The sequence below is a fragment of the Oncorhynchus mykiss genome, chromosome 18 (assembly GCF_013265735.2).
Source record: "Oncorhynchus mykiss isolate Arlee chromosome 18, USDA_OmykA_1.1, whole genome shotgun sequence".
Taxonomy (NCBI): Eukaryota; Metazoa; Chordata; class Actinopteri; order Salmoniformes; family Salmonidae; genus Oncorhynchus; species Oncorhynchus mykiss.
Window position 1 is genome coordinate 57,696,031 of NC_048582.1, and position 20,432 is coordinate 57,716,462.

A 20,432-nucleotide genomic window follows, 5' to 3' on the forward strand; every position below is an offset into this window, starting at 1 on the left:
GGAGTAAGGCAGCTCCAAAATGCAAGCGTTTCAGCCTAGCTCAGTGCTTTCTGTGGTGGTGGGGCAGCCAGTGGAAAAAACGGAGGGTAGGAGTTAATGTACTCTCCGACCTGAAGATCACTGACATCACGATTAGATCTTGTTTTTTTCTGAGTTCCCAGTTGTCTTGAAAGCACCATAAATCCAGAGAATGCCAGACTTTGATAAAGTTTGATGACAAAATTTGCCCATGAAGGACGGCCACACCACCTTCCTGTTCAAGTGAGCACAACAAAACAAGGTGAGTCCAAAAATGTCTTGTATTCTGCTGCATAAATTACGTAATATAACAGGAAGATATGTTTACTGTAGCTAAGAAAGTAATACTAAGTGTATGTTTTGTAGTAAGTTGTTAGTAGCCCATGTGCCTCACCCTAATAATTTGGTCCCATAACTAAGCCTATTGTTCTGACTTGGTGGTGCACATTTAGCCTATAAAGCCTGTTTTAGAGAAATGTCATTGAATATTGTAAGAGCTTTCATTGTCTGCTTATATGCCCCCTTCATTTATCCTACGGTTCTGACTTGGTGTACAGGGAGAATACTGTAAGAACGGCCCATGTTCTGAATTCTCTCACTGTACATTTCAGAAGTGCTGAAGAAATAGTTATATTTACTACGTCCATCCGAGCTCGCTCATTGATGTCTTAATCGAAATCACGGATTGCCTCTTACCCGCTCGTCGTCCCCTTTGCCATTAGTTTCGACATCTCAATTGTCAGTAGAAACCATATTTGTTTAAGCTAGTCAGCCATATCAGCTGTTTTTTTTAAAGGCAGTAAATGAGGCTGAATGAACTGTTTCCCTGCCAGACAATGCTCCGCTGATAGCTAGCTGTAGCAGTGGTAAGGTGTTGGAACTGCAATTGGGACAGCTTTATGTAGGCCCTAACAGTTTGTGGGCACCGTTTGTCACCGTTACGGTGCAATGAATATACAGTGGGGCAAAAAAGCATTTAGTCAGCCACCAATTGTGCAAGTTCTCCCACTTAAAAAGATGAGAGGCCTGTCATTTTCATCATAGGTACACTTCAACTAATGACAGACAAAATGAGAGAAAACAAAATCCAGAAAATCACATTGTAGGATTTTTTATGAATTTATTTGCAAATTATGGTGGAAAATAAGTATTTGGTCACCTACAAACAAGCAAGATTTCTGGCTCTCACAGACCTGTAACTTCTTCTTTAAGAAGCTCCTCTGTCCTCCACTCGTTACCTGTATTAATGGCACCTGTTTGAACTTGTTATCAGTATAAAAGACACCTGTCCACAACCTCAAACAGTCACACTCCAAACTCCACTATGGCCAAGACCAAAGAGCTGTCAAAGGACACCAGAAACAAAATTGTAGACCTGCACCAGGCTGGGAAGACTGAATCTGCAATAGGTAAACAGCTTGGTTTGAAGAAATCAACTGTGGGAGCAATTATTAGGAAATGGAAGACATACAAGACCACTGATAATCTCCCTCAATCTGCGGCTCCACGCAAGATCTCACTCCGTGTAAAGGAAAGAATGAATGGGGCCATGTATCGTGAGATTTTGAGTAAAAACCTCCTTCCATCAGCAAGGGCATTGAAGATGAAACGTGGCTGGGTCTTTCAGCATGACAGTGATCCCAAACACACCTCCCGGGCAACGAAGGAGTGGCTTCGTAAGAAGCATTTCAAGGTCCTGGAGTGGCCTAGCCAGTCTCCAAATCTCAACCCCATAGAAAATCTTTGGAGGGAGTTGAAAGTCCGTGTTGCCAACAACAGCCACAAAACATCACTGCTCTTGAGGAGATCTGCATGGAGGAATGGGCCAAAATACCAGCAACAGTGTGTGAAAACCTTGTGAAGACTTGCCAACAAAGGGTATATAACAAAGTATTGAGAAACTTTTGTTATTGACCAAATACTTATTTTCCACCATCATTTGCAAATAAATTCATAAAAAATCCTACAATGTGATTTTTCTCATTGTGTCTGTCATAGTTGAAGTGTACCTATGATTACAATTACAGGCCTCTCTCATATTTTTAAGTGGGAGAACTTGCACAATTGGTGACTGACTAAATACTTTTTTGCCCCACTGTATTGTTTAGTGTAGTGGCTTTGCTGGCATGCATAAAACATATTTTGGGAGTATGCCCCACCAAGAGTTCACATGCTAAAATCACCACGGACCCTTACCTCTTCACAGACAAGATCCCTTTGGCAGTGACTATTTCCCAGAAGGAAGCAGCCAACCTGTTGGAAAGTGTGTTTGTGCGTGGCGAGGACATGGTGTTCAGTGTCTGTTCACGACCCCGGTAAATACCTGAAGAATACCTGAAGACTGCCAATGCTGTCGACTACATCTGGCACTCCAAGGAAGGCAACCAGCTGGTCACCCATAGCAACGTGGCCACGCATGCCTACAGCGCGGTCGGCGAAGTTAACGTGAAGCTGACGGTGGAGGTGGCGATCAAGATCCCGTGCCCCCCGCCAACACCGATGAGTGTTACTTCGCCACAAACTACAGGTGCACTCGAGTCACACACCTCACTTCAGAGGATACTACAGGCACACAAATCTAGAAGAAGGTATGTACATAGTACACACAATAATGAGCTTCACCTGCACCGTACTACTGCCACACATGCCTGGAATAAGGTATGCACCGTTGGGGGATGGAGCATGTTTATTTTGGACTGATTGAGCAGCAGCCTCATGTCCATCTTTGGAGTGTTGTATCATATTTGATGTCCACATACTTTTGGTCATGTGTCTATGGAGCATGATGAACTGTAATCTGTAGTTCGGTTCTCTAAAGCCAGTACAAACTTCAGCTAACTTTAGCCCCAGTGCAACTGTGTTCGGTGGTCAGTTACTGCAACAGTGTAGTAGTGTCAAAAATCCAACTTTAAATTATATTTAAATCCGGTTACTCGTTTCATCACTTGTTACCCCCCCTACTCCCAAGACACATGCAGATCGGTAGGCTACAGATGTTACCAGTATATTCACAAACAGTGGTTAGTTCACAATCTTCATTTGAATCTTTCCAGAACAAAATTACATTTTTAGATTGGTTTGAAAGGATGGCTTTTATAGTAACTAAATGACTACAATTCAGTACATTCGTGCAACAAATGTAAATGATATGCACATTAGAGAATGGGCAGTGGGATGTACAGTTAAAGACTTTTATAAATCTAATATTTGAACATTTTCTAAAAGTAACACATTGTTAGGCTTGTAAAAGTCTGCAAAGATATTTACTAAATTTGATTTCCAAAACCATTAGACCCGTTTAACTTCAAAGCAGTTCCATTTGGCCCAGTTCCATTTGAGTTCCTAGCCCCATTTCTCTTTGGAGTTCACAGATCTGAAAAGACTAGGGGAAGAAGCTAGGGATTGAAATGGGAAAGGGCCTTACTATCACGCTCACACCAGGGGTGTATTCATTACAGAAACTGTTTACAGTTTAAGAACCAAATGGAAGCAAACAGAGCAAAACGAGTGTCTATTGGACAAATTCAGGTAGGTCCAGCCCCAGTTTAAGAAACGTTTTGCAACAGAATCGGTGGAATGAATACACTCCAGCACTGCCTTAAACACTGCCCCGCCCCAACTTCAAAACACTGAGCTTTATTGCAAACTTTTCTTAATTCTTGCTATTTGCCACATGCTTCAACTTCTCTTAATTCTTGCCATTTGCCACATACTTGTGCTTTTCTACTACAAAGTGAACTAAACAGAAAATATATTAATATTTTCCAGCACATCTTACCTATTAACAGTGTTACTTTGACAAAATTAAATGTAAAGAAGTTCTCTTGGTTATTGGTATATGTATAATCTTTGTGATGCATTTATAAATGTGCTAAATGTATAATTTGTTACTAAAGAACCTCTAAGTAAAAACGCTTGCGCCTGTTCAGGATTATATAATGTTACAGAACATTCAGATAGAAATGTATGATGTAGAACAGATACTCAATATCCTAACTGACAGACAAGTGTAAGTTCTATTTGTTTTATTTCGTTCTGCTTCCCTTCTGTAGTACCGACGGTGGGTCTACACGGGGCGTCTGTCCGTCAGCAGGCGGCGACTCTCCTCGTTGGTGGGGAATATGATCTCCCTCAGGTCTGTAGACCTTATAGGTCTGTAGACCTTATAGCGCCTAGGGGAGAGAGGGAGGGAAAGAGGAGGACAGAGAAATGGCATAGAGAGGGAGGAGAGAGATCATGAGTAAGGGAAGCTTGGTGATAGACGTGTGTGTGGAACACTGTGGCTTGACTTACTTGTAGACTATGAAGGCGATGAAGGCAAAGATGGCTACCAGGATAGCACTGGAGGAGAGGACAACCTCTGCAGCATGAGGAGCTTTAGACACTACAAAAGGGAGGGTGGTAAGAAAAACAAAGGGAAATGGACAGTGATAGAGAGTTGGATCGAGGAGAGGAAGGGAAAGAAGTAGAAAGGAGTGCAAAGAAGAGATGTAGGTATGAGACCAGGAGAGAAGGAAAGTACTTTAGTATCAGGTGCAAACTTAGCACAAGCACTATTAAACAAAACCTAGACAGACTCCTTTGGGTCGAAATGCCCCAAAGGAGACTGTTTTACCTATTTTATCATGGAGAGGGAAATCCTGACAAAGGAGGAGGATATAGCCAACCCCATAAGGAGGAGGAGCTCTACCACACTCTCATACAGGAAATTCATCCAAACCACTTGAGGTCAGTACAGGGAGTATGTGCACTCTGGCGTATATACAGTGGGGAGAACACGTATTTGATACACTGCCGATTTTGCAGGTTTTCCTACTTACAAAGCATGTAGAGGTCTGTAATTTTTATCATAGGTACACTTCAACTGTGAGAGACGGAATCTAAAACAAAAATCCAGAAAATCACATTGTATGATTTTTAAGTAATTCATTTGCATGACATAAGTATTTGATACATCAGAAAAGCAGAACTTAATATTCGGTACAGAAACCTTTGTTTGCAATTACAGAGATTAAACGTTTCTTGTAGTCCTTCACCAGGTTTGCACACACTGCAGCAGGGATTTTGGCCCACTCCTCCATACAGACCTTCTCCAGATCCTTCAGGTTTCGGGGCTGTCGCTGGGCAATACAGACTTTCAGCTCCCTCCAAAGATTTTCTATTGGGTTCAGGACTGGAGACTGGCTAGGCCACTCCAGGACCTTGAGATGCTTCTTACGGAGCCACTCCTTAGTAGGCCTGGCTGTGTGTTTCGGGTCGTTGTCATGCTGGAAGACCTAGCCATGACCCATCTTCAATGCTCTTACTGAGGGAAGGAGGTTGTTGGCCAAGATCTCGCGATACATGGCCCCATCCATCCTCCCCTCAATACGGTGCAGTCGTCCTGTCCCCTTTGCAGAAAAGCATCCCCAAAGAATGATGTTTCCACCTCCATGCTTCACGGTTGGGATTGTGTTCTTGGGGTTGTACTCATCCTTCTTCTTCCTCCAAACACCGGCGAGTGGAGTTTAGACCAAAAAGCTCTATTTTTTGTCTCATCAGACCACATGACCTTCTCACATTCCTCCTCTGGATCATCCAGATGGTCATTGGCAAACTTCAGACGGGCCTGGACATGCGCTGGCTTGAGCAGGGGGACCTTGCGTGCGCTGCAGGATTTTAATCCATGGCGGTGTAGTGTGTTACTAAAGGTTTTCTTTGAGACTGTGGTCCCAGCTCTCTCCAGGTCATTGACCAGGTCCTGCCGTGTAGTTCTGGGCTGATCCCTCACCTTCCTCATGATCATTGATGCCCCACGAGGTGATATCTTGCATGGAGCCCCAGACCGAGGGTGATTGACCGTCATCTTGAACTTCTTCCATTTTCTAATAATTGCGCCAACAATTGTTGCCTTCTCACCAAGCTGCTTGCCTATTGTCCTGTAGCCCATCCCAGCCTTGTGCAGGTCTACAATTTAACCCTGATGTCCTTACACAGCTCTTTGGTCTTGGCCATTGTGGAGAGGTTGGAGTCTGTTTGATTGAGTGTGTGGACAGGTGTCTTTTATACCGGTAACGAGTTCACAGGTGCATTTAATACAGGTAATGAGTGGAGAACAGGAGGAATTCTTAAAGAAAAACCAACAGGTCTGTGAGAGCCGGAATTTTTACTGGTTGGTCGGTGATCAAATACTTATGTCATGCAATAAAGTGCAAATTAATTACTTAAAAATCATACAATGTGATTTTCTGGATTTTTGTTTCAGATTCCGTCTCTCACAGTTGAAGTGTACGTATGATAAAAATTACAGACCTCTACATGCTTTGAAAGTAGGAAAACCTGCAAAATCGGCAGTGTATCAAATACTTGTTCTCCCCACTGTATATTCTCAGTAAGGATGAGCAACGTTTTTGTTCAGAGGAATAACAGTCAAAGGAAAACATGTTGTGTTCAAAGAGAATAATTTGTTCAGTTTGAAGTCACGCATGGCTGACCAGAACTCCATTCAAGTCAACATTAAAGAACTACCTGAATCAGCAGATGATAGTGTTATGACTGAGTTTCTGGCTAAAGCTGGATGTAAGGTGATGTGGAGAGTGATGAGGCGCATGATAAGATACAAGGGTCAATTTACAAACTGCTCCAATGGAGATCGTTTTGTATATGTTGAAGCAGCACCCATCATTCCTATAACACAGTCTGTAAGGGTGGGCCCTCACTAAATATTTTATGATGAACAAGGTCCTGTGTGTAGACAGGACTGGCTGACACAATCCCACACTAGAGGGGGTCAGGAGATGGTAGAGTACAGTCCTACTACACTAGACAACATAAGGTGCATAGAGAACTTTTTCACACTATGTGCAGGAGAACAATCCTGTCCCCATGAGTAGGGCAGACATATCACATATCTCAGCTGAAATGACTGAACGTGAGACTGAGGTTGAAGACGGTAATTCTTCGGCTCCCAAGAACAAAGACGGAGTGAATGAAACATTGGAGTTGGTACCTGGTGAGCCAGAGTCTGCAACAGTGACCTCTCATTCCAAGAAAAAGAATAAGAGGAAAAATGCTCAAAATGAAGCTGGGAAGGCCTCCCGGGTGGCGCAGTGGTTAAGGGCGCTGTACTGCAGTGCCAGCTGTGCCATTAGAGACTCTGGGTTCGCGCCCAGGCTCTGTCGTAACCGGCCGCGACCGGGAGGTCCATGGGGCAACGCACAATTGGCCTAGCGTCGTCCGGGTTAGGGAGGGTTTGGGCGGCAGGAATATCCTTGTCTCATTGCGCACTAGCGACTCCTGTGGCGGGCCGGGCAGGACACTAGGTGTACGGTGTTTCCTCATTGGGGCGGCTGGCTTCCGAGGAAGCATGGCTCTCGACCTTCGCATCTCCCGAGTCCATACAGGAGTTGCAGCAATGAGACAAGACTCAATGAGACAAGACTCTGGCCTTGCCTTCCTCCTGGCTACCCCAACCAACAGCTCCGCACCCCCCGCAGCTACTTGCCCAAGCCTCCCCAGCTTCCTCTTCACCCAAATCCAGATTGCAGATGTTCTGAAAGAGATGCAAAACCTGGACCCGTACATATCAGTTGGGCTAGACAATCTGGACCCTCTCTTTTTAAAATTATTCGCCGGCATTTTTGCCATCTCCGCTGTGCAATCCGGTTTCCGAGCTGGTCACGGGTGCACCTCAGCCACGCTCAAGGTACTAAACAATATCATAACCGCCATCGATAAAAGACAGTACTGTGCAGCCGTCTTCATCGACCTGGCCAAGGCTTTCGACTCTGGACAGAGTCGAAAGGTTCCTCAAGGTTCCGTTTTAGGACCACTATCGTTTTCACTATATATTTTACCTCTTGGGGATGTCATTTGAAAACACAATGTTTACTTCCACTGCTATGCAGATGACACACATTTCAATGAAACATGTACATTTCAATGAAACATGGTGAAGCCCCAAAATTGCCCTCGCTAGAAGCCTGTGTTTCAGACATAAGGAAGTGGATGGCTGCAAACTTTCCACTTTTAAACTCGGACAAAACAGAGATGCTTGTTCTAGGTCCCAAGAAACAGAGATCTTCTGTTGAATCTGACAATTCAGGGCCTCCCGGGTGGCGCAGTGGTTAAGGGCGCTGTACTGCCATCAGAGTCCCTGGGTTCGCGCCCAGGCTCTGTCGTAACCGACCGGGAGGTCCGTGGGGCGACGCACAATTGGCCTAGCGTCGTCCGGGTTAGGGAGGGATTGGTCTCTCTTTTGACAAACATATCAAGACTGTCTCAAGGACAGCTTTTTTCCCATCTACGTAACATTGCAAAAATCAGAAACTTTCAGTCCAAAAATGATGCAGAAAAATGTATCCATGCTTTTGTCACTTCTAGGTTAGACAATGCTCTACTTTCCGGCTACCCGGATAAAGCACTAAATAAACTTCAGTTAGTGCTAAAAACGGCTGCTAGAATCCTGACTAGAACCAAAAAAATTGATCATATTACTCCAGTGCTAGCCTCCCTACACTGGCTTCCTGTCAAGGCAAGGGCTGATTTCAAGGTTTTACTGCTAACCTACAAAGCATTACATGGGCTTGCTCCTACCTATCTCTCTGATTTGGTCCTGCTGTACATACCTACACATACGCTACGGTCACAAGACGCAGGCCTACTAATTGTCCCTAGAATTTCTAAGCAAACAGCTGGAGGCACGGCTTTCTCCTATAGAGCTCCATTTTTATGGAATGGTCTGCCTACCCATGTGAGACACGCAAACTCGGTCTCAACCTTTAAGTCTTTACTGAAGACTCATGTCTTAGAAAAGACTCATGTCTTCAGTGGGTCATATGATTGATTGTAGTCTGGCCCAGGAGTGTGAAGGTGAAGGGAAAGGCTCTGGAGCAAAGAACCGCCCTTGTTGTCTCTGCGGTTCCCCTCTTTCCATTGGGATTCTCTGCCTCTAACCCTATTACAGGGGCTGAGTCACTGGCTTACTGGGGCTCTTTCATGCCGTCCTTAGGAGGGGTGCATCACTTGAGTGGGTTAATTAAGTCACTGATGTGATCTTTCAGTCTGGGTTGGCGCCCCCCCTTGGGTTGTGCCGTGGCGGAGATCTTTGTGGGCTATACTAGGCCTTGTCTCAGGATGGTAAGTTGGTGGTTGAAGATATCCCTCTAGTGGTGTGGGGGCTGTGCTTTGGCAAAGTGGGTGGGGTTATATCCTTCCTGTTTGGCCCTGTCCAGGGGTATCATCGGATGGGGCCCACAGTGTCTCCTGACCCCTCCTGTGTCAGCCTCCAGTATTTATGCTGCAGTAGTTTGTGTTGGGGGTTTAGGGTCAGTTTGTTATATCTGGAGTACTTCTCCTGTCTTATCCAGTGTCCTGTGTGAATTTAAGTATGCTCTCTCTAATTCTCTCTTTCTCTCTTTCTTTCTCTCTCTCTCGGAGGACCTGAGCCCTAGGACCATGCCTCAGGACTACCTGGCATGATGACTCCTTGCTGTCCCCAGTCCACCTGGCCGTGCTGCTGCTCCAGTTTCAACTGTTCTGCCTGTGATTATTATTATTTGACCATACTGGTCATTTATGAACATTTGAACATCTTGGCCATGTTCTGTTATAATCTCTACCTGGCACCGCCAGAAGAGGACTGGCCACCACTCATAGCCTGGTTCCTCTCTAGGTTTCTTCCTAGGTTTTGGCCTTTCTAGGGAGTTTCCTAGCCACCGTGCTTCTACACCTGCATTGCTTGCTGTTTGGGGTTTTAGGCTGGGTTTCTGTACAGACCTTTGAGATATCAGCTGATGTACGAAGGGTTTTATAAATACTTTTGATTTTGATTAGATGTATGCAGACGATACAGTTCTGTATGTACACTCAAAACAATTGACAACTGGTTGTTAACAAGTTAACTTTAGCTATGGTACATGTTTCTAAATGGATGACTAATTCTTGCCTGCATTTAAATATTAAGACTGTTTGTATGTACTTCTCTAAGAAATCCATAGATTTTTCCCAACGAGCTGTTCTTGTTAATGGGGAGAATCTGAAAGTTGTGTCTAACTTCAGGTATCTTGGTGTCATTTTGGACATTTAAGAAACATGTGAAGAAGGTCAACACGGTCAAGTTTGGATGATCCAACTTTAGGTTTATAAGACCTTTCCTTCCTCTGGAGAATGCCAAACTATATATGCATGCTGTGATCTTCTCACACCTGAGATATTGCCTCACATGCTGGTCACAAGCAGGAGCTACTAGTCTGAAACCAATTGAATCACTCTACAAACAAACACTTACGATTTTTTATAACAAACCAAACAGTTCCCACCATTGTCATTTACAAACATAATTTATTTAGTCTGAATAGCTTTAAGCAGCACTTAGATGCAAGCCTTGTCTTTAAGATGCTCCATGGTCTTGCCCCTCCACCCCTATGCCGGCATATCCTGCTCAAGGAAAGCACCTCCAGGATAACAAGGGTAGTAACTAGAGGGAATTGTGTTGTCCCTTTTCCACACAGTAACATCTCTGTTAGAGCTACAATATGGACTTGAGAAGCTGCACTGATTATTGTACTTTTAAATTTGAATTGAAAACATGGCTAAAATCTATCCAAACCTGTGCGCATGAGTTATCTGTGCTACCTCATATGTGAGATGACAGTTGATAATAATGTTGTTGTTGTCGTTAGAATGATATATTATTGTATGTAATATACTTGTATTTTGTATTGTTTTACTGAGTATTTGTATTGTGGCTGTATAATTGTCCTTAGCTGCCCTTGACTACAGGTGCAAATGATCTTTTGGCTAACCCCAGCACATTGACATGGATGTTGTATTATTGTAATATTGATGTTGATTACTGTGCATTGTCCCCTATAAATGTATTTATTTATTTAAACCCCCAACTACGACTTGGACTTATCCACATGTTCACAACATTGCAGCAGACATTGTACAGTCTGGCATCAGAATGCTGTATCAGATGTGGTTAGCTAATTATGCTAAATACCTATCCAGACATTGTGAGATCTGACAGACGTGTGTAAAGTAGTCCGCCTGCAACACTGCCAATAGTACCTCAGGGTTTTTCCCTGTGACCTACCGGGTGTGTCAGGGTCAGTGTTGCTGATGGTGATGGTGGCGAGGGCCATACTGCTGGCATCCTCCAGGGTGATGTTGACACAGTAGATCCCCGGCTCCAGGAAGGTCCTCCGCAGGCGCACCTCGCACCCCAGAGACGGAGGCACGTCGTCACACACGATGTTCCTGACCTGGCGGCAGGAGGGGTCCGACACGATGGTGCAGGCTGAGGTGGGAGTGCTACGGGGGAGAGGAGAAGTAGAGAGGTGGTTATGGTAGATGGATGGGGAAACTATGGAGTGGTTTGTGTGCTAATATTCACAAATTACATTTTTCACTAGTCCCCAAAACATTTCTGAGGGTTGCATTAGCAATGTGTAATTGTATTCCACTCACCTGCCCAGGCACTTGACCAGGAAGCTGATGTCAGTGTTGGTCACCTTGGCAGCAGACACGTCCACGATTCGATTGGCTGGCTGGCTGTTGATTAGGTGCTCTGTGATAGGGTAAAGCCCAAGTGATGTCATTTTCGAGTGCGCATGAACTCATCAGCCAAATCTGTAATGTACAAGCTTTATATATTTGTATAGACTGATAAGTGATTAACTGAGGGGCTAACTGACTGACTGACTATCTAACTTCACTGATTGTCATCAGTTTGACATCCCATTGTTATGCACCCACCGATGATGGTGATGTTGGTCTGGAAAGTTCCGTAGAGGTAGCGGAAGCAGTCGGTGGCCGCCAGGTGTCTGTGATGGAGCTGGGCCATAGGGGTGGGGACAGCAGGCAGCAGCGAGGTCGGGTTGAACCCCTGGGTCAAATCAGCCACCGTCGAGGGGAGGGGCTCTGTCGTCTGGAAGCCTGTTGTCCCGGGAACAGGTGTGTTGGGGCCCTTGGAGGTGGGTCTGGCAGTGGTGACTGGCACTGGAAACGAGACAGTCGAATTTGGACAGTTTATGTCAACTGAATAGAACTAAACTCACGAGAAAACATTTCCTCATACACTCTGGCAGACACTTCTATTCAATACACATTGTAGAGTTAACTCTTACCATAACCATGGGTTGTTTCCATTTTGCTAGTGATGGAGTGAGTGCCAGTGGGAGGTGTAGGAGCCGCTGAAGGAGAGAAAAAGAGATATGATACAACACTCCAAAGATGGACATGAGGCTGCTGCTCAATCAGTCCAAAATAAACATGCTCCATCCCCCAACGGTGCATACCTTATTCCAGGCATGTGTGGCAGTAGTACGGTGCAGGTGAAGCTCATTATTGTGTGTACTATGTACATACCTTCTTCTAGATTTGTGTGCCTGTAGTATCCTCTGAAGTGAGGTGTGTGACTCGAGTGCACCTGTAGTTTGTGGCGTAGTAACACTCATCGGTTTTGGCGGGGGGCACGGGATCTTGATCGCCACCTCCACCATCAGCTTCACGTTAACTTCGCCGACCGCGCTGTAGGCGTGCGTGGCCACGTTGCTATGGGTGACCAGCTGGTTGCCGTTCTTGAAGTCCCAGATGTAGTCGACGGCATCGGCAGTCTTCAGGTAGTTACTGGGGTCGTGAACAGACACACTGAACACCACGTCCTCGCCACGCACAAACACGCTCGCCGACAGGTTGGATGCTTCCTTCTGGGAAATATTCACCGCCACTGGGATCTTGTCTGTGAAGGGGTAAGGGTTAATGAGAAACGCTCAGACATGACGCATCCGTTCAGCTATACATTCTCTTCTGTACTTCTGCGTCCCTCTGAGGAAGGACCATCTCATGTGTAAGAGACAGGCTATGGTTGCTTCCAAAATGGCACCCTTTTCGCTACGTACACTTTTAGGGGGAAAAAAGGAGCTACACTACATGTATGTGGATACCTGCTCATCAAACATCTCATTCCAAAATCATGGGCCTTATTAGAGTTGGTCCCTCCTTTGCTGCTATAACAGCCTCCACTCTTCTGGGAAGGCTTTCCACTAGATGTTGGAACATTGCTGCAGGAATTTGCTTCCATCCAGCCACAAGAGTATTAGTGAGGTTGGGTACTGATGTTCGACGATTAGGCCTGGCTCGCAGTCAGCGGTATAATTCATCCCAAAGGTGTTCGATTGGGTTGAGATCAGGGCTCTGTGCAGGCCAGTCAAGTTCTTCCACACTAATCTCAACAAACCATTTCTGTATGGACCTCGCTTTGCGCATTGTCAGCATTGTCATGCTGAAACAGGAAAGGGCTTTCCCCAAACTGTTGCCACAAATTTGGAAGAACAGAATTGCCTAGAAAGTAATTGCATGCTGTAGAAGTGTTAAGATTTCCCTTCATTCGACCTAGCCCGAACCATGAAAAACATCCCCAAACCATTATTCCTCATCCACCAAACTTTACAGTTGGCACTTTGCATTGGAGCAGGTAGCGTTCTCCTGGCATCCGCCAAACCCAGATTTGTTTGTTGGACTGCCATATGGTGAAGCGTGATTCATCACTCAAGAGAACGTGTTTCCACTGCTAGGGCTGTGGTGGTCGCAAAATTTTGTCAAATTTAAATGTTAGGCCCTGATCTGGCTATGCCATATGGCTGTGGGATACACTAGTTAATTTAGTAGACAAGAATAATGGCATTAATTTATAGTATGAATACAATTGAACAAAGCTGAATAAAATAGAAAGGACATTTTCTCCAAACGATTTGAGGGAGTGTGCACATTCTGTGTTGAGCGGTTAATTTATAGTTATTAATGTAACTTTAGGTGTTCTACAAACATTAGGCTATATATTTAGATTTTTAATACATTGTAAGGCTGCACGATGATTTGAAAAAAGTTGCTTGAAAGGCATGAGCTCCGCTTTGTTTTTTGTACACACTACATCAGTCACTCATTCACAACTTGACAAGGATTTGATAATGCCTCGAATTTCATGGCGTTATCACCTTTGTGTGGCCGTAATGCACCCTAAAAAAATCCTTGCCTTTTGCAGCCAGTTGACATTGTGCCCTTCTCCCTGAGTGCTGAGCGCTCCGAATCACCTCCCACTCATATGGCTCTCCATCACATGATCGGGTCTTTCTCACAGGCTACAAGTGAAGACAGACACATCGGGGATACAACTGTGCGCTTCCTTATCCAATTCCGAGGTGCAAATTGAAGATATTAGAAGAACTGTCAGCATTTACTTTTCTTCAGCCAACAAGATGAGTAGGCCTAACGAAAAGCAATAAACACTAGCCTATGTCAATCTACTATTCCCCCATAGTACAAAAGTCAACCTATTCTACTCTGTGCGAGAAATTAATATTCCAAACATAGTCTGGGACAGTTGAGGGATGCAATAGATCCCAAATTAATACAACTACTAGCTTCAAAATAATTTTTATGCAATGTGGCTGACGCAACAGATCCGAACGTTTAGTTTAAAATGTTGATTAACTATTAGGCTATTCTTCACATTATAACGCACATGGTAGTAGGCTATAAGGGCAGATGTACCATTAGCAGAAAACACCATTATCGAAGGTGACCACAAATGCAATTATGCATGTAATGCTTTCATTATAAAGGTGCATTTTTATGGTGAAAATGATCTTCCTCAAACTTGAAACTCACACGATGCTTATGCATGCCAGTTAGGCTCTACACCCCTTGTAAAGTGGATGAATGTGCTTCATTTTAAGAAGTTATTTGGCCACTTTAGTTGTGATACAAACCTTATCAAAACATGTAGGCTTATGGGCTAGGCTACATGAGGTGTGCCACTATGATTCGAAAAAGTTGCCCAAAAAAAGGCATTGTTTCTTAAGCTGGGCATTGTTCACAAGTGATAATATTTAATTCCCAAGTGATAGGCTAATATTGTCACCCATCAGACTATTCTTGATTTAATCTAGTCTTTACATATATTAAATTATATATGTGTGAAATATATTTTGATTTACAATGGACCATTATCATGCACCTGTCTCGAAGCAGGGGCAGCAGGAAAAAATACATGTAATCTATACACTTAAATAGCGAATGGAGGATGCTTTTCATATGGTTCATTTTTATGCCGGCCAGGTAGGCTATACTCCGGTTGTAAATATAAACAATGTGCTTAATATTAGGAAAGTTGAGAAATAAATATAGTAGGTCTAGCGTATAGAAAGCTGATGGGATCCTCCTATTTTTAGTCGAGGCCATCACTCATGCTCAACATGAGCTCATGGGCTCTCAGGAAGTGTTTGATTAGATTTTTGATTAGATTTGCTTTGATATCAGGGTAATTAGAGGGACAATAGAGTGCTGAGTACCAGGCAGTTATTAAGTTTGTTACTAACGACTAGCAGCAGCATCAGAGCTTGGAGAAGCCTAATTAATTACCATGACTAAACAGTCACTTGGAATTTGATTGCCTTCATGACACGTGACCACCGGTGTGGTGGTAAAACGGTCACTGCAACAGCCCTATCCACTGCTGCAAAGTCCAATGGCGGCAGGCTTTACAGCACTCCAACCGACACTTGGTATTGCGCATGATGATCTTAGGTTTGTGTGCGGCTTCTCGGCCATGGAAACCCATTTCATGAGACAAAACAGTTATTGTGCTGATGTTGCTTGCAGACACAGTTTGGAACTCGAAATGAGTGTTGCTACCGAGGTGAGACGTTTTTTCAGCTTCAGCACTCGGCGGTCCCGTTCTGTGTGCTTGTGTGGCCTACCACTTTGCGGCTGAGCCGTTGTTGCTCCTATAAGATTCCATTTCACAATAACAGCACTTACAGTTGACCGGGGCAGCTCTTCAGTATGAGCCCTTCAGTATGGGCCATTCTACTGCCAATTTTTGTCTATGGAGATTGCATGGTTGTGTGCTCAACAACGGGTGTGGCTGAAATAGCTGAAACCACTAATTGAAAAGGGTATCCACATACTTTTGAGAATGTAGTGGCCTCCTGAGTGGCTCAGTTGTCTAAGGCACTGCATTGCAGTGCTAGCTGTGCAACTAGAGAACCGAGTCCAGGCTCGGTTCGAGTCCAGGCTCGGCCGCGACCGGGAGACCCATGGGACGGCACACAATTGGCTCAGCGTCGTCCGGGTCAGGGGAGGGTTTGGCTGGCAGGGATGTTCCTGTCCAATTGCGTACTAGCGACTCCTGTGGTAGCCAGGGCGCAATGCTGACACAGTCGCCAGGTGTACGGTGCTTCCTCCCACACATTGGTGCGGCTGGCTTCCAGGTTAAGCGGGCGTTGTATCAAGAAGCAGTGTGGCTTGGCTGGGTTGTGTTTCGGAGGACACACGGCTCTCGACCTTCACCTCTCCCGAGGCTGTACGGGAGTTGCAGCGATGGGACAGGACAGTAACTACCGATTGGATATCATGAAATTGGGGAGAAAAAGGGGTAAAATAATACATTTTTAAAAAGAATGTAGCATATAAAGAACTTAAAAAGGTTATTTGGCTGTCCCCATAGGAGAACCCTTTGAAGAACCCTAGGTAGAAAAAAACCTTTTGGGTTCCGTATAGAACCCTTCTCACAGAAGGATCCTACCTAGAACCGAAAAGGGTTTTAATTAGAAACAAAAAGGGTTCTCCTATGGGGACAGCCAAATAACCTTTTTAAGTTCTTTATACGCTTTATTCTTTTTAAAAATGTATTATTTTACCCCTCTGAAACCCTTTTTTCTAAGAGTGTAGTGCACTACATAGTACATTACAGCCATAGGGGTCTGGTCAAAATTAGTGCACTATATAGGGAATATGGTGCCTTTTGGGACACACCGCCGGCCTTTGTTCTTGACTGTCAATTTTTTTTTTGAATAAGCGAAAGCAAAAAAACACTAAAGCTCCACCTGACTAAGGGCTTGGTGTCCTATAAGATGTACAACGGGAAGAAACGATAGTAGATGGGAGGAAGAAAGGTTGTGGATTGAGACCTGTCCCATTGATGCTTTGGGAGTAGACATGAAGTGTATACAGGGGACTCACCTGTGACGAAGAAGACGGTCTTGTCTGTGGCCAGGGGGCTGTACTTCCTGCGCTCACGTTTCCTGTACACCATGACTTCTATCAGCTCCGGCCCCAGAGTGATGTCACTGGTGTTCACTGTCAGGGTGGAAGAGGAGCCATCGCACGTCTCAGAGTACTGACCTGAGAGAGAGAGGGAGTGAGGGAGAGAGAGAGATGGAGGGAGGGAGGTGGAGAGGGAGGGCAGAGAGAGTTACAGCAATAGCAGATCTCCATCTCTCTCAGCACCTGCAGCCTCACCTTTCCCCACCTTTAAAGCTGCAATATGATACTTTTTACAACTGTGAGTTACAGATCTGTCATTCTTATTGAAAGCAAGTCTAAGAAGCAGATTTGTTCAACGTGCACAATTTATATGCTTTGTTTTTGCGTCTTTTACTTTTGGTATTGTACACCAGCTTCAAACAGCTGAAAACACAACATTATTGGTTATGGAAAATATATTTCACCACGGTTTAGATGGTACAATGATTCTCTACACTGTTGTTTTGTCACATTAATTGAAATAATTAATTTGTCACATTAATTGAAAGGGGGATACCTAGTCAGTTGTACAACTGAATGCCTTCAACTGAAACGTGTCTTCCGCATTTAACCCAACAGCTCTGAATCAGAGAGGTGCAGGGGGCTGCCTTAATCGACATCCACGTTTTCGGCGCCCAGGGAACAGTGGGTTAACTGCCTTGCATGAGGGGCAGAACGACAGATTTTTACCTTGTAAGCTCGGGGATTCGATCCAGCAATCTTTCGGTTACTGGCCCAATGCTCTAACTTAGGCAAACTATTAGAATTTTAGCAACCAGGAAATGGCAGAGCGAGTTCTGCATAGTGCATCTTTGATAGAGCACATATAATTGAAGACATTGTGCGTGCATGTGTGTGTTACTTTATGACTGTGTGCATGAGTATGTCCGTGACTGATTGTGTTTGAGTGAGACTTACCCATGGAGTGCCATACATAGACGTAGCCCTTGTGTCTCCAGTCGTTGCTCTGAGGGAAGGGTTTCCCGTCTGGGAAGACGTTACATCTCTTCAGGTCAGTACACTTTCCAAAGCCGTAGTCATCCAGCCAGGAGGTCCAGTTAAACACATAGCCATGCTTCAGCTGACCGTTAGCTGACCAGGAGACGGGAGAGTTAGTCAATACAGAAGTTATCAGATATTGTCATTTTTGTGGCACGCAAATGTGTGTGCATGCACACAGAGTGGTTTGTGGGAAGCACCTGAGGCCTCCAGCTCCTCACCATCCGGACAATGCTCATCCCACACAAGCTCCCCATTGGCATCCTCCTTCTGACAAGGTGGGTACTCTAGCTTGGCCGTAAATGACACCATAGAGCCAATGATCGCAGGACTGTCACTGGTCAGGCGAACTTTGATGGGCTGACCTGGATAGGTGTGTGAAAATAGTGGATAGCTAAATGTTTTAAAGGAGGAACGTTATAAACTTTCCTTGCATAATTTGACAAGGTCAGTGGTGGTGCTCACCTTTCCTCCGGGTTAGTTCCTTGGGACTGAAGGGTGGGTAAAGATAGTCATCCCATGGGTTACTGTCTGGGTTCCAGCCAGGGATTGGTGGAAACTTCATCGAAACTGAATGCTTATGAGGGAACATGTCTCGGTAAGCTGAGAGAGAAAGTAAATGTTTGTTTTGAAATTTATAGACTCAAATTGTACTTTTAAAAACGTATATTGGAAAATGCTGCCTAATGTGAGCGCTCTAATGTAAGCTTATTGTATGAATTCGTTGAAACCAGCCTATTTCCCTAACCATTAAAAACGGTCATATTCTAGACACAGACTACAATAGATATTGTGTTCAAAAATGTTCTGTATACTGTTGGAAAACCTATCGAGGAAACCATATTCACAAGACGTATCTACTAGTGCACGCGCGTAAATGGCATAATTGGACTCATGGGACTGAGACTGACAAGACAAGCGCGTGGATACTGGCAACGCAATAACAGCTCGCGCACCTCTCTGACATTCTTAGAGGATGACCAAGGTCAGATGAAAACAATTAGTCCGAAGCGTTCATTTTTACTTGAAAAACGTCATTTGTAAACGGAGAAAAATTACAATACATTTCAATTCCATGCATAGCCCATGTGAAATTATTTCGACCTATAGCCTAGTCATTTGAAAGAGTTGACTGATTGCATTATTAAACCTTTATAGGCTAAATGGAAAAAATATACAACGATCCGCATAACAATTATCAACAAGATTGTAGGTTTACAATAATCCCTATGTTATTTAAATTCTTCATTTGACAACAAATTATGCTTAATCTGCATCCAAGCATCCTATACCACAAACCTGTTTGATAGGTACAGCTGAGACCCCAAAAGCAACTAAAACTTTAATTACTTTTGAGTCCATTGGCTTGAGAAACGAAAAAAGTACAAGCCAGAACACAGACATAATGTAAACGTCCCATTTCTACCTGGAGAAAAAGCTGCAACTATATCCACACAACCCCAAAGATATTGCTGCTCACGCGGACCCTCCCAAACACATAACTGCTCCCACGCGCACCTATTCTCCCTTCCTTCCCCCGCGTGCCCGGAGTTCCATAATTTAATAGAGGGATGCATGCACGCGCAAACATATGACGTTAATAACAAGATGCATCTCATCCTTCATCAGGTCGCGCGCTTCATGTGAACCGTCTCAGTCCCCACCCCTCTGCTCTGTCCTGTCCCGTTCAGTGGCGATTTTAGCATGTAAATCTTAGTAGTGCGAAAAAATTAACAACGTTGTAGATGCATGCCAAATGTATATATTTTTTGCACCACACCTGGCTATCAGCAGAGCCTTGTCTGGCAGGGAAACAATTAATTCAGCCTCATTTACTGCCTTTAAAAAAAACATAGCTGATATGGCTGACTTGCTTAAACAAATGTATTTTCTACTGACAATTGAGATGTATGGCATAAGGGGACGACGAGCGGGTAAGAGGTAATTTCGATTAAGACATTAATGAGCAAGCTAGGACCGATGTAATCAGTATAACTATTTGTTCAGCACTTTTGAAATATACAGCAACAGAATTCAGAATATGGACCATTCTTACAGTATTCTCCCTGTACAACATGTCAGAACAGTATGGTAAATAAAGGGGGCATATAAGCAGGCAATGAAAGCTCTTACAATATTCAATCATTACATTTCTCTAAAACAGGCTATAGGCTACATGTGAACCACCAAGTCAGAACAGTAGGCTAAGTTATGAGGGGGAAAGGGACCAAATTATTTGGGTGAGGCACATAGGGTACTAACAACTTATTACACAACATACATTTAGTATTACTTTCTTAGCTACAGTATACATACAGTTGAAGTCACAAGTTTACATACGCCTT

General features: G+C 44.2%; 1 protein-coding gene across 3 annotated transcripts; it reads right to left on the bottom strand.

The window, feature by feature from the left end:
• Positions 1-3,083: 3,083 nt before the first annotated feature.
• Positions 3,084-19,623, bottom strand: LOC110496588 (glycoprotein (transmembrane) nmb). 3 transcript variants are annotated; one of them, XM_021572565.2, is made up of 12 exons: positions 19,438-19,623; positions 18,553-18,690; positions 18,309-18,452; positions 18,007-18,180; positions 17,026-17,187; positions 12,431-12,742; positions 12,129-12,194; positions 11,758-12,000; positions 11,470-11,569; positions 11,096-11,313; positions 4,312-4,402; positions 3,084-4,190 (listed from the first exon to the last, which is right to left on the bottom strand). In XM_021572565.2, the coding sequence occupies exons 1-12, from the start codon at positions 19,505-19,507 to the stop codon at positions 4,085-4,087; spliced, it is 1,824 nt and encodes a 607-aa protein (XP_021428240.2). In that variant the 5' UTR covers positions 19,508-19,623; the 3' UTR covers positions 3,084-4,084. The 3 variants fall into 3 exon arrangements, with proteins under 3 accessions (XP_021428240.2, XP_021428239.2, XP_021428241.2); XM_021572564.2 differs by having other exon boundaries at positions 18,288-18,452; XM_021572566.2 differs by having other exon boundaries at positions 18,288-18,452; positions 18,553-18,664; positions 19,438-19,592.
• Between the last annotated feature and the right edge of the window lie 809 nt (positions 19,624-20,432).